Below are 15,000 nucleotides of genomic sequence, written 5' to 3'. Positions count from 1 at the left end.
GTATACTTCGCAAAGCTAGCCGCACGGAGCTTCAGCACTGAGTTTTCGGTAAAAAGACTACGCGAAGTATACCTCGCAAAGCTAGCCGCACGGAGCTTCAGCACTGAGTTTTCGGTAAAAAGACTACGCGAAGTATACTTCGCAAAGCTAGCCGCACGGAGCTTTTGCAATGAGTTTTCGGTAAAAAGACTACGCGAAGTATACTTCGCAAAGCTAGCCGCACGGAGCTTTTGCAATGAGTTTTCGGTAAAAAGACTACGCGAAGTATACTTCGCAAAGCTAGCCGCACGGAGCTTCAGCACTGAGTTTTCGGTAAAAAGACTACGCGAAGTATACTTCGCAAAGCTAGCCGCTCGGAGCTTCAGCACTGAGTTTTCGGTAAAAAGACTACGCGAAGTATACTTCCCGAAGCTTGCCGCACGGAGCTTCAGCACTGAGTTTTCGGTAAAAAGACTACACGAAGTATATTTCGCGAAGCTGGCCGCACGAAGCTTCAGCACTGAGTTTTCGGTAAAAAGACTGTGCGAAGTCTTCGCGAAGCTGGTCGCACGAAGCTTCAGCACTGAGTTTTCGGTAAAAAGACTATGCGAAGTATACTTCGCGAAGCTGGTCGCACGGAGCTTCAGCACTGCGGTAAAAAGACTACGCGAAGTATACTTCCCGAAGCTTGCCGCACGGAGCTTCAGCACTGAGTTTTCGGTAAAAAGACTACGCGAAGTATACTTCCCGAAGCTTGCCGCACGGAGCTTCAGCACTGAGTTTTCGGTAAAAAGACTACGCAAAGTATACTTCCCGAAGCTTGCCGCACGGAGCTTCAGCACTGAGTTTTCGGTAAAAAGACTACGCGAAGTATACTTCCCGAAGCTTGCCGCACGGAGCTTCAGCACTGAGTTTTCGGTAAAAAGACTACGCGAAGTATACTTCCCGAAGCTTGCCGCACGGAGCTTCAGCACTGAGTTTTCGGTAAAAAGACTACGCGAAGGATACTTCGCAAAGCTAGCCGCACGGAGCTTCAGCACTGAGTTTTCGGTAAAAAGACTACGCGAAGTATACTTCGCAAAGCTAGCCGCACGGAGCTTCAGCACTGAGTTTTCGGTAAAAAGACTACGCGAAGTATACTTCGCAAAGCTTGCCGCACGGAGCTTCAGCACTGAGTTTTCGGTAAAAAGACTACGCGAAGTATACTTCGCAAAGCTTGCCGCACGGAGCTTCAGCACTGAGTTTTCGGTAAAAAGACTACGCGAAGTATACTTCGCAAATAGCTAGCCGCACGGAGCTTCAGCACTGAGTTTTCGGTAAAAAGACTTCGCGAAGTCGACTTCGGGCTGAACAAAGGACCGCGTTAACAAAAGCAGGACATAAGAGGATACAACCAGGCCAAGTGGACAAGACGAAGCGAGGAGAGTAAGGATCAAGTCAACTTCACAGAGTTTGATTTCTTGGGGATGGAGGCCCACAGGGGAATGGTACCGAGACTGGTGTGCTGTGTGGTAGTCATACTGGCGTCAGCTACGCGTGCGAACTGCAAACCTCCACACATTGTTTTCATCGTGGCTGATGATCTAGGTGAGTGTGTCAAGTTGCTAATAAAACAACAACAACAACAACAACACCAACAACAACAACATCAACAACAACAACATTAACAACAACAACACCACCCCCACCACCACCACCACCACCAACAACAACGACAGCTACAACAATAACAACAACAACAATAACACCACCCCCACCACCAACAACAACAACGACAGCTACAACAACAACAACAATAACACCACCACCCCCACCACCACCACCCCCCACCACCACCAACAACAACAACAACAACAACACAACAACAACACAACAACACAACAACAACAACGACAACAACAAAACAACTAAAGAACCAAATTATCCCCTACCTCCCCAACAATCCTTTTATTGCGAGTAAGTGTTGAGCCTTATATAAACTTTGTTAACGATATGTTGAGTCAGAATAAAGCCTTCATAAACTCTGCTAACGATATGTTGAGTCAGAATAAAGCCTATCATAAACTCTGCTAACGATATGTTGTGCCAGTATAAAGCCTATCATAAACTCTGCTAACGATATGTTGAGTCAGAATAAAGCCTAATATAAACTCTGCTAACGATATGTTGAGTCAGAATAAAGCCTATCATAAACTCTGCTAACGATATGTTGAGTCAGAATAAAGCCTATCATAAACTCTGCTAACGATATGTTGAGTCAGAATAAAGCCTTATATAAACTCTGCTAACGATATGTTGAGTCAGAATAAAGCCTTATATAAACTCTGCTAACGATATGTTGAGTCAGAATAAAGCCTTATATAAACTCTGCTAACGATATGTTGAGTCAGAATAAAGCCTAATATAAACTCTGCTAACGATATGTTGAGTCAGAATAAAGCCTATCATAAACTCTGCTAACGATATGTTGAATCAATATCACGCCTAATAAGACATAAGACATAAGATCATTTATTGTCCATACAATTGATTACAATAGATGGACAATTGTGGTTCATCTGCTAATATAAACTCTGCTTGTGATATGTTGAGCCAGTATTTAACTTCATATAACCTGTGCAAATGATTGTGCAGGCTGGAACGACGTTGGCTGGAACAATCCAAAGATGGCCACCCCGAACCTCAACCGTCTGGCCAAACAAGGGGTCATACTGGGCTCTGCCTATGTCCAGCCAATATGCTCGCCGTGAGTAAATAAAGAATAATACACGGCTTGATGTGTGATACCTGGTTTAATAGAGTCGATTTTTTAAATATTGAAATGCGAGTGAAAGCGAGCTTTTCAATATTTGAAAAAACAACAAGTGAATGCCTGGTATCGCCCAACAAGCCAGTAGTATTCTGTTTATTGTACATTATGTACATGCGTGCCTTCTACCTCAAACTTCCCGGAGTCGATGTGTCCAAATTGACAGGCAGACGGACAGATGGACAGAGAGACAGACGGACAGAACGGGACGGGACGGACGTACAGACAGACAGACAGACAGACAAACCGACCGATCGACCGACAGACAGACAGACAGACAGACAGACAGACAGAACACAAGCGTATGAAACACGCTTACATTTGCAATCATATAGTCATGTTAGGTAAAGCTATGACTTATAGCAGAGTCCAATATGAACATTATAACCATTACAGAGCCGGACCTTGGGGGGGGGGGGGGGGGGGAGGGGAGTATGGTTGTTCCTGGGTTCTGGAAGCCCCCTCGCGCTTTACCTGGCAAATGCACTTTTTTTTCTCAAAGAGAGACGCAACATACCCTCTTCAAATGCTAAACTGTAACAGCTTCTGGGGGGCAAGGTCCTTAAGACCCCCCACCTGGCCAGATCATTTACCTCATTTCGGAAGCCCCTCCGTCTCACACACTTGGGTCCAGCCCTACAATCGCCATTTGTTTTGCGACAGGTCCAGAGCCAGTTTCATGACAGGCTATTTTCCCATTCGCCTCGGACTCCAGGTATGAATGCTCTCTTTATTTCTTCTTTGTTTCTTCTTTGTTTCTCATTGTGTTTGCTTTCAGCTTTACTTATCAAATAGCACAATAAAAACCTTTAGTATTTACCACCACGTTTTTATCCAAAGCCTGTTTGTAAAATATTTCAAAGCAGCAACACAATTAGTTCGCCTGTGTGATACGCAAATGCAGACTCTGCTCTTCTTTTCTACAACACATTGTTTTCTCTCTCTCTTTCTCTGTCTCTCTCTTTCTCTGTCTCTCTCTTTCTCTCTCAGTCTCTCACACAAACAAACAAACAAACAATCAAACAAACAAGCAAGCAAGCAAACAAACGAATTACCCCCCCCCCCTCCAAAAAAAAAAAAAAAAAAAAAAGAAGAAGGGAAAGCACCCAAAATAATAACAACAAAACCCCAGCATTAACAGAAAAAAACAAGTCGCTTAAGGCGAAAATACAATATTTAGTCAAGTAGCTGCCATTTTTCAGCAAGACCGTATACTCGTAGCATCGTCAGTCCACCGCTCATGGCAAAGGCAGTGAAATTGACAAGAAGAGCGGGGTAGTAGTTGCGCTAAGAAGGATAGCACGCTTTTCTGTACCTCTCTTTGTTTTAACTTTCTGAGCGTGTTTTTAATCCAAACATATCATATCTATATGTTTTTGGAATCAGGAACCGACAAGGAATAAGATGAAAGTGTCTTTAAATTGATTTGGACAATTTAATTTTGATAATAATTTTTATATATTTAATTTTCAGAGCTTGTTTTTAATCCGAATATAACATATTCATATGTTTTTGGAATCAGCAAATGATGGAGAATAAGATAAACGTAAATTTGGATCGTTTTATAAATTTTTATTTTTTTTTACAATTTTCAGATTTTTAATGACCAAAGTCATTAATTAATTTTTAAGCCACCAAGCTGAAATGCAATACCGAAGTCCGGGCTTCGTCGAAGATTACTTGAACAAAATTTCAACCAATTTGGTTGAAAAATGAGGGCGTGACAGTGCCGCCTCAACTTTCACGAAAAGCCGGATATGACGTCATCAAAGACATGTATCAAAAAAATGAAAAAAACGTATGGGGATTTCATACCCAGGAACTCTCATGTCAAATTTCATAAAGATCGGTCCAGTAGTTTAGTCTGAATCGCTCTACACACACACAGACAGACAGACAGACACACACACACACACACACACACACACACATACACCACGACCCTCGTCTCGATTCCCCCCTCTACGTTAAAATATTTAGTCAAAACTTGACTAAATATAAAAACAAAAACAAAATACGCACTTTGTTTTTGCAGCAAAAGTCGATACGTCCCCATTCGAGCAAAAGGATACCAAGGAACATCACCATCATACCGGAAGTGCTCAAGTCTCGGGGTTACGCCACGCACATGGTCGGCAAGTAAGACCACATGCACACACCTCTTGCACATTTTAAGTATTAACTTGCTTTTAACTGCAGAGTTGTTTTTATTCAATTCACCGCGAGAAACCAGAAACAAGATAAGTTGAAAGCCACACTGTTTCTAGTGCAAACATTCGGTTCACCATCTCAGTCTGGCCATGCTTGAACATGAGATAAGACCGCCCATCTAATTAGTCACATCCCAAAAATCAACACCTATACTGTACGTTTTGGTGAGTGAGATATTGTCCCCCAGTACGCTAGTACTTGGGTCCAGCAGACTTTAATTGTGTGTCTGTGTGTGTATCTGTGTGTGTGTCTGTCTGTCTCGACTTAACAGCTTATTGCTGGGAAACTACTGGGCGCAGTTCGTTCAAAAGTTGATACACTAACTTGATAATAGGTTCGATTGATCGTATTAAAACTTCATAATGTTACCTGGGACCTAAATGCCCCAAAAAACACAAAAGGTCTTGACGGTTGGACGAATTCAGTCGGAGCGACAGCCAGCCATTGAGCTGATAGAACAGCCGAACGCGTGCGTCATGAAAAGCATGCGTATCGCTCATGGGCTCATAGAACCGCCCAGTCAGCCAGCGACAACCAGGCTTTGCGTGCGTGCGTGCTTTGCGTGCGTGTGCCACTGCGCGACCTAATTTTATGAAGCAGCAACGTTAGCAGTCTAGTCATTTGAGTTCACTGCCAATGGCTTGATGGAAAGCGCGTCCGACTATTGCCAAAGTGATCCGGGTTCGATTCCCGGCATGAGCGGTCTTATTTTTTTTTTTTAATTCTTGTTTACTATTGTTTATTATGAACGTTTTAATGTTTTATTTTACTGTAATAATTTTTTTAATTGTGTAAAATATTTTTTTTTTTTTTAAATCCACGTGCACAAGACAAAAACTTTCATACTGAAGAGTACGAAGAGTACTCGGGTCCAGCGCCAGCGTTTTTTATTTTTATTTGTATAAAAGATTACCAAGAAATGCCAACTTTGCAAAGACAGCACACAGGCTGTTCAATGTTGGAATGTGACCATGTGGAGGGATGGTCTTATCCCACTTATAATCCCGGCGGATCTTAGACGCTGAGCCCAACTGTTTTCACGCGAAGTAGTGAACCAAACTGCAACCTAAGATACAGTTACTGTTCTTCCTCTATAATACAATCATCCACTTTCCTGTGACAGACATGTCCAGGCTTTTTCGTGGGATAAAGAGCCTTCTTTCACTGGGACTAATACCAACCAATCAACAGCCTTGCTGCTTCTGTTGCAGGCCGGGAAATATTTTGCTCAGTTCATTTTGCAATTTGCCATAGTTGTCAGGGGTCTTAGAATGGGAGGAGGTCTTAGGCTAAAAAAAAAAGAATAGTCTGTTTACGGTATCCCGACCGATCCTATTTTTTCGCGCGACCCTGGACTTGTTTTGGCATTTGGGGGAAAAAAAAAGGCTTTGTTTTTTGGCAAAATAACTAAAAAAATATGGGTTTTTTGGAAAAAAATTAAAATAAGAAAATAAAAAATCCCGACCTACCGACCCTATTTTTTTTGCCTATGTTACCGTAAACAGACTTTTTTTTTTGGCCTTACATTAATTGTCTTTTGGCGGGGACACCCCTGTTTATGTGAAAGCAAGTTTTTAAACAAAGTGATGGGGTTTTAAAACGGAGGTAGCCACTGTATTTGGTTACTTTATGTAATACATCGTGCATAATCCTTTTTTTCCTATCAGCTAAATTATAATAAAACATAAGAATTGTGATCTTAGATGGCACCTGGGATTTTGCAACTGGAAGTACACACCCACACGGCGGGGGTTCGACAGTTTCTTTGGAAATCTTTTCGGCTCCAACGACTACTATCAGCACATCGCAAGTACGGTACTTTCAAAGATGATCAATTATTTCTTATTTTCTTAATAGTCACAATTTGACTTGAAGTACTGCGGTGGACTGGTAATCGAGACGGAGGTGTGTGCGCGCACGTGTGTGTGTGCGTGCGTTTTGTTTATGTTTGTTTCTTTTAAACAAGACTTCAAGTTCATTTCAGGAAATATCATATCTAGTTATCCTGTGTTTCCGATTTGTGTTTATTTGATCGAAGATTTTACGAATACTGTATATATTTTAACCGCTGGTGTAACCCAGAATTCAAGTTGCCTTGGGGGCTCAAACGGAAAAAAAAGGTATGTAAGCTTGTTTCTCTTCGTGTATCTGAGTTATTGCTTTTCTAATTCTCTGCACATTTCAGACGGAGAGTTTTTCCCAGAGTTCAAGGCAACTTCCTGGTTGACATCAGGTCCGCTTTCCTTGATCAAATCTTCACTGCGCATGACCAGCAAGGTTGTGATTAAGGGCACAGACTTCCGTTTCAACGAAACCGTCTACAGAGAGGCCATAGGGCATTACGCTACGGTAGGGGATGTTTTTTGCGACTGACCACACACATACGGCTTACTTGTTGGGATGGTGGTGGTGGTGGTGGGGGTGGTAATAGTAGTAGTAGATGTAGAAACCGACAGACCGACGGACGGACGGACGGACGGACGGACGGACGGACGGACGGACGGACGGACGGACGGACGGACAGACAGACAGACAGACAGACAGACAGACAGACAGACAGACAGAGAGCCAGACCGACAGAACGATAGACCGACCGACCGACAGACATACAGATAGACTGACAAACAGACAGACAGACAGACAGACCGACAGACCGATAGACCGACCGACAGACAGACTCCCGAAAACCCTGCCAGACAGCTAACCAGATTTTTTTTTTATAGACAAATAACAAATCTTGACTACCTACTTTTTCAGGAACTGTTTTCAGAGAGGGCAGTTACTGTTATCGAGCGTCACGACAAAGCAAAGCCCCTGTTCCTCTACCTGGCCTTCAAAAGTCCCCACGGGCCCTTACAGGTAGGTTCTGGATAGTACCTAAGAGGAATGTATGTGAATAAATCAAGGAGAAAATATAATTTGTATTGACATGCATACCATGTACTTAATCATTTGTTGCACACCATTCGAACAATCGACACAAAATAATATGTCCCTGTGGTTGTACCGGTAATTGAAAGGTGAGCAGGCCTAATGACTTTGAAAGAAGTTAAGGTTTATATTATTATTTTTACATGCATGCAGGCACACACTCACGCAAGCACGCAAGTACGTACGTACACACGCACGCACGCGCATACGCACGCACGCATTCACATACTCCCTATCATGTAAAAGGTTCGGTTTGCCATCTCAGATCTGGCCCAGCTTTAACACAGGAACTCCAAAATTCAACACCATCAATGCTTGCTGTGGTGAGTTTGACTTCTTTTTTTTTTAAAAGAATTAAATTCTGAAAAAGCCATTAGCGCCTTTCACAAAATTGATTTATCAAAAAAATCCACTATGTACAGAGAGCACCCAGGCTGTTTACTTTTAGTATGTGAGTAATAATAATAATAATAATAATAATAATAATAATAATAATAATAATAATAATAATAATTAACTTTTCTATAGCGCGAGTCCCACCAATTGGTTCCAGGCACTTTCCAAATTCATTATAGAATAAACTAGCACAAATCAACAAGCATACAAAGTGGAGGATTGGCCTTACCCCATGCACAAGCCTTGCCAGGTCTGAGAGGGTGAGACGAAATGTTTTCTTGAAAAGGAGTGTGGCTTCAATGGAACCATAGACCAAATAGCCCGGACCGCCAACTCGTCACGTGACCCTTCGAGGTTACGACGCTCGACTTTCAGGGGCGCTTTGCGTCCGGTTTGAAAGGCCAGCGATTCGAAGACAGTGAAAAGAAAGCACGCTCCAGTTATTTGTGACAATGGGAGGTGACAATGAACTGGATTTTCCAAAACTCCAAACTAAACTTAACAAAACTCATCGAAAAACATGTTACATATGCACTTTAGCTGAGTTTATTTTAGCATTTTCAGAACTTACCTCGGCAACTTCGTCCATGTTTACAATCGACACCGGATATGACATCCCCCTGATTTCTGAAAGGCCATGTAAGCGTAGGTTCTTAAATGCGAGAGGCCGCTACCTCGTAATAGAGAGAAAGAGCGGAGAGAGAGCTAGTTGGCGGTCCAGGATAAATGGTCTATGATGGAACCTAGCTTTTTATATTTAGTCAAGTTTTGACTAAATATTTTAACATCGAGGGGGAATCGAAACGAGGGTCGTGGTGTATGTGCGTGCGTGTGTGTGTGTGTGTGTGTGCGTGCGTGTGTGTGTGTGTGTAGAGCGATTCAGACTAAACTACTGGACCGATCTTTATGAAATTTGACATGAGAGTTCCTGGGTATGAAATCCCCGAACGTTTTTTTCATTTTTTTGGATAAATGTCTTTGATGACGTCATATCCGGCTTTTCGTGAAAGTTGAGGCGGCACTGTCACGCCCTCATTTTTCAACCAAATTGGTTGAAATTTTGGTCAAGTACTCTTCGACGAAGCCCGGGGTTCGGTATTGCATTTCAGCTTGGTGGCTTAAAAATTAATTGATGACTTTGGTCATTAAAAATCGGAAAATTGTAAAAAAAATTAAAAATGTATAAAACGATCCAAATTTACGTTTATCTTATTCTCCATCATTTGCTGATTCCAAAAACATATAAATATGTTATATTCGGATTAAAAACAAGCTCTGAAAATTAAATATATAAAAATTATTATCAAATTTTTTTTTTCGAAATCAATTTAAAAACACTTTCATCTTATTCCTTGTCGGTTCCTGATTCCAAAAATATATAGATATGATATGTTTGGATTAAAAACACGCTCAGAAAGTTAAAACGAAGAGAGGTACAGAAAAGCGTGCTATCCTTCTCAGCGCAACGAATACCCCGCTCTTCTTGTCAATTCCACGTGCACTGCCTTTGCCACGGGCGGTGGAGTGACGATGCTACGAGTATACGGTCTTGCTGCGTTCAGTTTCATTCTGTGAGTTCGACAGCTACTTGACTAAATATTGTATTTTCGCCTTACGCGACTTGTTTAGTCCTGCAATGGTGTGTCTATTTACCTAGCGAGTGTTTTCATTTCAGGTACCAAAGCGTTACGAAAGAAGATGCAAGAAGATAAAGTCGAAATCAAGGAGAATTTATTGTGGTGGGTCGATAGGTTAAATCACAAATTCTTCATTATGTATCTTTGCTTGTCTGTCTCATTCTGTCTCGATATCTGTCTCTATTTTCTCTGTGTCTGTTTATTTGTCTGTCTCTGTGTGACTGTGTCTGTGTCTGTCTCTCCGTCAGTTTGTCTGTCTCTGTGTGACTGTGTCTGTGTCTGTCTCTCCGTCAGTTTGTCTGTCTCTGTGTGACTGTGTCTGTGTCTGTCTCTCCGTCAGTTTGTCTGGATGTCTCTCCTCAAACAACGCGAATAGGCCTGTCATCAAAAGGCATTGACACATTTTACAAAAATGATTCCCCTACCCTGAATTCCCTCCGGTTTGGAGAATTGGATGGGTTTTTTTTGTTCGACCACGCCGCATGCTCGGTTTATTATAGAAAGGGAAGCAAGCGGTTGAATACGGGCGTCGACAGAGACAATGAGGAGCGAGGAGTACTTGCGAAATGATCTACTTGTAGATGTTAAATTCATAATAATGTATGAAGTATTTTGTTGTAGTTAAAAGACTTTACAATCTCCAAATTGAATAATATAGGCATATTCGTTGATGACACAACCATTTTCGAAAATAGCGTAGGCACCCGGTCTGCTCCCAGCCTAAAAAAGGCCAGTGCTGTTCCGTCTTCGAGGGACTGCGTGGGTTTCATTTCGGAGTTTTCCTTCTCCTTGACGAGTTTCCTTCCATGGATGATGAGCCTCCTCTACCCTCGTTTTGAATTCAGAGTGGTCTTCTCTTAGGATAGCTGCCTGCCAGGGTTGACGAGCCTATCCTGCCCGGTGTAGGAGGCAAAAAAGACTTCCAGGAAAAAAACACTGGGAGTGTATTTTTCCTAGGAAAGAAACACTGCAATCTCGGAAGTGGAGTGTTATTTTCCTAGGAAAATTACACTGGCGCCAGGAATATAACACTGCCACTACGGCGGCAAATAAGACTACCAGGAAAAAAACACTGCGTGAACTGTGTTCATTTTGTTCAGAGTGCACGAAGGCAGTGAGCCGAACTCAGTGCTCGTGTTGTTCCCCGGACTTGAAAAAAAGAGTTGTTTGGGACTGTTGCAACTTGGTTCATTTCTGCACGATGGGTCGTCCAAAGGATAGCTCTGCCGAAGTGTCCAAAGAGAGGTTGGCTGACATATCTAAATTCCTGTCTGACGGCATATTTCCGGCGCAAATAACCTAAAAAGGTTCCAAGCGGCGTAAAATTCCTGAAATTCCTGATTCCCGAAGGATGCAAAGACCGAGGAGTACGAGCAAATTGGAGACGGATGTGTTCTTCGTATGTGCTGCAAGATGGAACTTTGTTCAAGCGTCAAAAGCGCGACGGATCATGTACGTACCTGTATAAAACACTATCGTCAATGTCAGTTGCATTTTATTTCTAATTTTATAATGCTCTCTGAGGTTTGGGTTTTGCATCACCCTCGTCAAAAATGACGGTTGACCTGAAAAAAAAAGAGATCAAACCCAAATCGCGCCTCACTAAATATACGGCAAACATTTCGTCAGGCACTTGCGCGAGCGAAATGATGTTTACTGTGTCCCCGTGCCATCCTCCCCATGGACTCAGAGTGGCATCGACATCACATCAATGCCAGAATCTCCAGGTGGTTTCAGCAGTATCGTTGTTGCTGTGGACTATTTTACGAAATGGGTGGAAGCCAAGCCCCTGCCATCAAAGTCGGCAAAAGATACTGCAAGGTTCCTTTATGAACTGATCTGTCGTCACGGGTGTCCCAAGATTCAGATTAATGACCAGGGAAGAGAATTCGTGAATCAAACGTCTGCTGAGCTTCACAGGCTGAGTGGAGTTAAACACAATATAACAAGCGCCTATCATCCACAGGCCAATGGCCTTGTTGAGAGGAACAACCGAACAATCCTGTCTTCGCTGCTGAAAACTCTGCGTGATGAAGAAGATTGGGTTGATGCTTTACCAGGTGTGTTGTTTGTCTTCAGAACGAGCGCACAGAAAAGCACATTATTCCCCCCTCTGCTTCTTTACCTCTGTAAACTTGTAGGGGTAGTTATTTTTCGATAATGACCCAGCAACCAAACAAATAACGACCCAGCAACAGCCTGAATCCTCGATAGTGCAATGGGTTGAGAGGTTGTTCTGTTTCGGTACTACTTTTTGCGACTGAAAAGTTCCGAACGCTCTAATGTACGAAGTATACATCTCTGGAGCAAACAATACTAACATACCGCATTTAAATTAACAACTACAGGCCTGAACACATGAATCTCCATATAAAATCCATGAGTTCGGTTGTTTTCTGAATCTCATCTGCGGTGCTCAAGCCGTTCATCACAAGCAATTTCCCAAGGCAAGTAACTCATACTTTGTCTAGCGACAAGAGTAGTTCCCCTTCTTTTCACTCAGTTCCTTCGACAACAGACTGCAATCCGACGGTCAGTTTTCAACAATATTTCATTTAATAAACAGATCACACGCAACCAAATGCACACATCTCATCAATTTAAACAACATAAAGGGGTTTCATACACTATTTTCCCCAGAAAACTGAACTTCATACAGTTTTTAACGTTGGAACACGGGTGCAAAAGTTCGTCTGCTAGTCCCATTTGACGAAAAAACATTATCCTAAGCGATACCCAAACATATACAGAACACACAATATCTGCCTTTGCCGCCACAGCAGAATAACAGCATATCTGTGTACTTGATTTTAGCCCAAAATAGGAAAACTGACAAGAAGTGTTAACAGAATGGAATGATTTGCACGGAACTATACAACCGCGCATTAATCGATCGCCTGCGCAGGTTGACTGGTTGAGAGAATAGGATTCGATCAAACTTTCGCAAAAAAACTCCTCTTTTCTTTGAATAACTGAAGAAAGGAGGAATAAAGAGGTTACACACCTCGTCTCAGTGATTATAAAAAATAATGGTCTCAGTTCGCGGTCATGAAAAAGCTCGCTAAAGCTCGCTTTTTTCATGATCCGCTAACTTCGACCATTATTTTTGATAATCACTGAGACTCGGCATGTAACCTCTACCTGTACACCCCTTTCTTTTTGCGGTATGGTCGACAAGCCCGACTACCGATTGGGGACGAAATTGACCCCATCTGCTCATCCAGCACCGATGGCAACGACGTTAATGTCAGCGTCTTCGAAGGTTGTGAAGACACGTCTTGTCCTGAAGATATCAAGCAAAGGCTGGACAGTATCAGGCAGCTGTCCACTGTCGTGAAAGACACAGTTTCAGAGAACATCACTCAGGCGCAAGACAAACAGAAACGTGACTACGAAAAGCGCCACGGCCAAAAGCGAATGTTTGTGGTGGATGAGCAGGTACTTCTGTGGAATCTGCGTCGCGCGGATAGGAAAGGGGGGGGGGGGGGGGGGGGGGGTAATGAAGGCTCCGTGGCAAGGTCCCTATGTGGTACATGCTGTCAATCAAAATCAGACTTACATTTTGAAAACCCATAACGGCACAATCTTAAAGCAAACAGCACATGGCGTTAATCTAAAGCCGTACAAAGCTGCAAACGACTGCGGTCCACAAACTTCAATGAATACTGGTGCCAGTGTTCCGCAGAGTTCATCGACTGACGACGCCAACATTTTCGACACTTCCTGCAGTGCCAGTGCTAGTGTTCCCAAGAGTTCATCGTCTGATGACGTCAACATCAATCAGCAGTTGATGCAAGACGGGAAAGGTGAATTGTGCTCAAGCAAGAGAAAGCGACAGAACAGAGCCAAACCTGTTGTGTATGACTCTTCCAAACGGGTAAAACCTGACCGTTCATCAGAACCACACATTGTTAGGGTTGACTCTGCGCCTCCAAAGCAGTTTACTCCAACGAACTCCACATGGAGAAGACTGAAATGCAAGACTCTGGGGTTAGCCGCACCTAAAAGAATGCCCTTCAGACCGAAAACGAAAGTGGGTGCTCCGCGTCAAACAGAAACAATTATTGGTGACGGGAATTGTTTTTTCAGAGCGTTAAGCCTGGAGGTCGCAGGGTCTTAAGATGTTCATGAAAAGATCCGACGCGCAGTTATAGAAACCATCAAACACAACGAAGACGTTTTGGGCCGTTATATTGGTATGGACACAGAAGAATACCTCAGATCGACAAAGATGGCAGCAAATGGTATCTGGGCTACAGAAACAGAGATCATGGCAGCTGCCATGTACCTGAACACCACGATCAGCGTGTATACTCAAAGTAGAGATGAGAGAAGGTGGCTCGATCACAACCCCCATGGCAGAGCTGAAACCCAAGAGAACATTTATTTGGCGAACCTCTGTGCGCACTTCGAAAGGGTTGTTTCATGCGAGTGTTAAACGTGTTCTTGAAGAATTTTAATCATTTTTGTTTGCAAGTGCACTTTTAAACTAAAGCAGTCTTTTTTTTCCTTGGGTAGTGTTAATTTCCTGGGCGTAGTCATTTTTACCTGGGTGAAGGAGTGTAATCTTCCTTGGAAAATAACACTCCCAGTGATATTTTACTGGGGAAAAAACACTGTTGTAGTGTTTATTTCCTGCAGTGTTATTCTCCGACTACACCGGCAATTTGACCCATAGCTGGGATATAGGCATATGAATTCCAATGCAGTTTCGACAATGCTCATATTTCTTGACCGACGTACTCAATGTTTAGTCATGCTTTCTGCGTCTCCATTTAAAAAAAAAAGTAACTGTTATGTTATTTCATTTACTCGTTTGGGTTTATTTTGTTGTTTTTGCAGGTATGGTTGCAGCTCTGGACGAAGCAGTAGGCAATGTTACGAAGGCTTTGTTCCGGACTGGTTTGACCGATAATCTGCTGCTGGTCTTCACTTCAGATGTGAGTTACCCTATTTAGCTTGATTACTAGGCTATATAACGAAACAAAATCGTTGACACACACACACAACCACACATACACACACACGCACCCAAGC

At 42.8% G+C, this 15,000-nt stretch overlaps 1 protein-coding gene and 1 long non-coding RNA gene across 2 annotated transcripts in view; one reads left to right on the top strand and one right to left on the bottom strand.

Annotated features, from left to right (window-relative positions):
• Nucleotides 1-1,350: 1,350 nt before the first annotated feature.
• The window catches only part of LOC138971790 (arylsulfatase B-like), a 17,917-nt gene continuing 4,267 nt past the window's right edge, over nt 1,351-15,000 (top strand). Inside the window, exons 1-9 of the mRNA XM_070344605.1 lie at nt 1,351-1,566; nt 2,614-2,725; nt 3,452-3,503; nt 4,824-4,927; nt 6,703-6,809; nt 7,185-7,348; nt 7,757-7,858; nt 10,002-10,065; nt 14,806-14,903. Of these exons, the coding sequence (XP_070200706.1) occupies nt 1,446-1,566; nt 2,614-2,725; nt 3,452-3,503; nt 4,824-4,927; nt 6,703-6,809; nt 7,185-7,348; nt 7,757-7,858; nt 10,002-10,065; nt 14,806-14,903 (924 nt within the window). The 5' untranslated portion in view covers nt 1,351-1,445. The remainder of the gene's footprint in view (nt 1,567-2,613; nt 2,726-3,451; nt 3,504-4,823; nt 4,928-6,702; nt 6,810-7,184; nt 7,349-7,756; nt 7,859-10,001; nt 10,066-14,805; nt 14,904-15,000) is intronic.
• LOC138971792 (uncharacterized) overlaps nt 4,401-15,000 on the bottom strand; it is a 67,283-nt gene continuing 56,683 nt past the window's right edge. The window contains exon 2 of the long non-coding RNA XR_011457377.1: nt 4,401-4,662. This is a non-coding gene — a long non-coding RNA (uncharacterized lncRNA). The remainder of the gene's footprint in view (nt 4,663-15,000) is intronic.

Source organism: Littorina saxatilis, linkage group LG7 (assembly GCF_037325665.1).
Source record: "Littorina saxatilis isolate snail1 linkage group LG7, US_GU_Lsax_2.0, whole genome shotgun sequence".
Classification (NCBI taxonomy): domain Eukaryota; kingdom Metazoa; phylum Mollusca; class Gastropoda; order Littorinimorpha; family Littorinidae; genus Littorina; species Littorina saxatilis.
The sequence above is the reverse complement of the archived record's forward strand: the minus strand, read 5'-3'. Positions and strand labels throughout refer to the sequence as shown.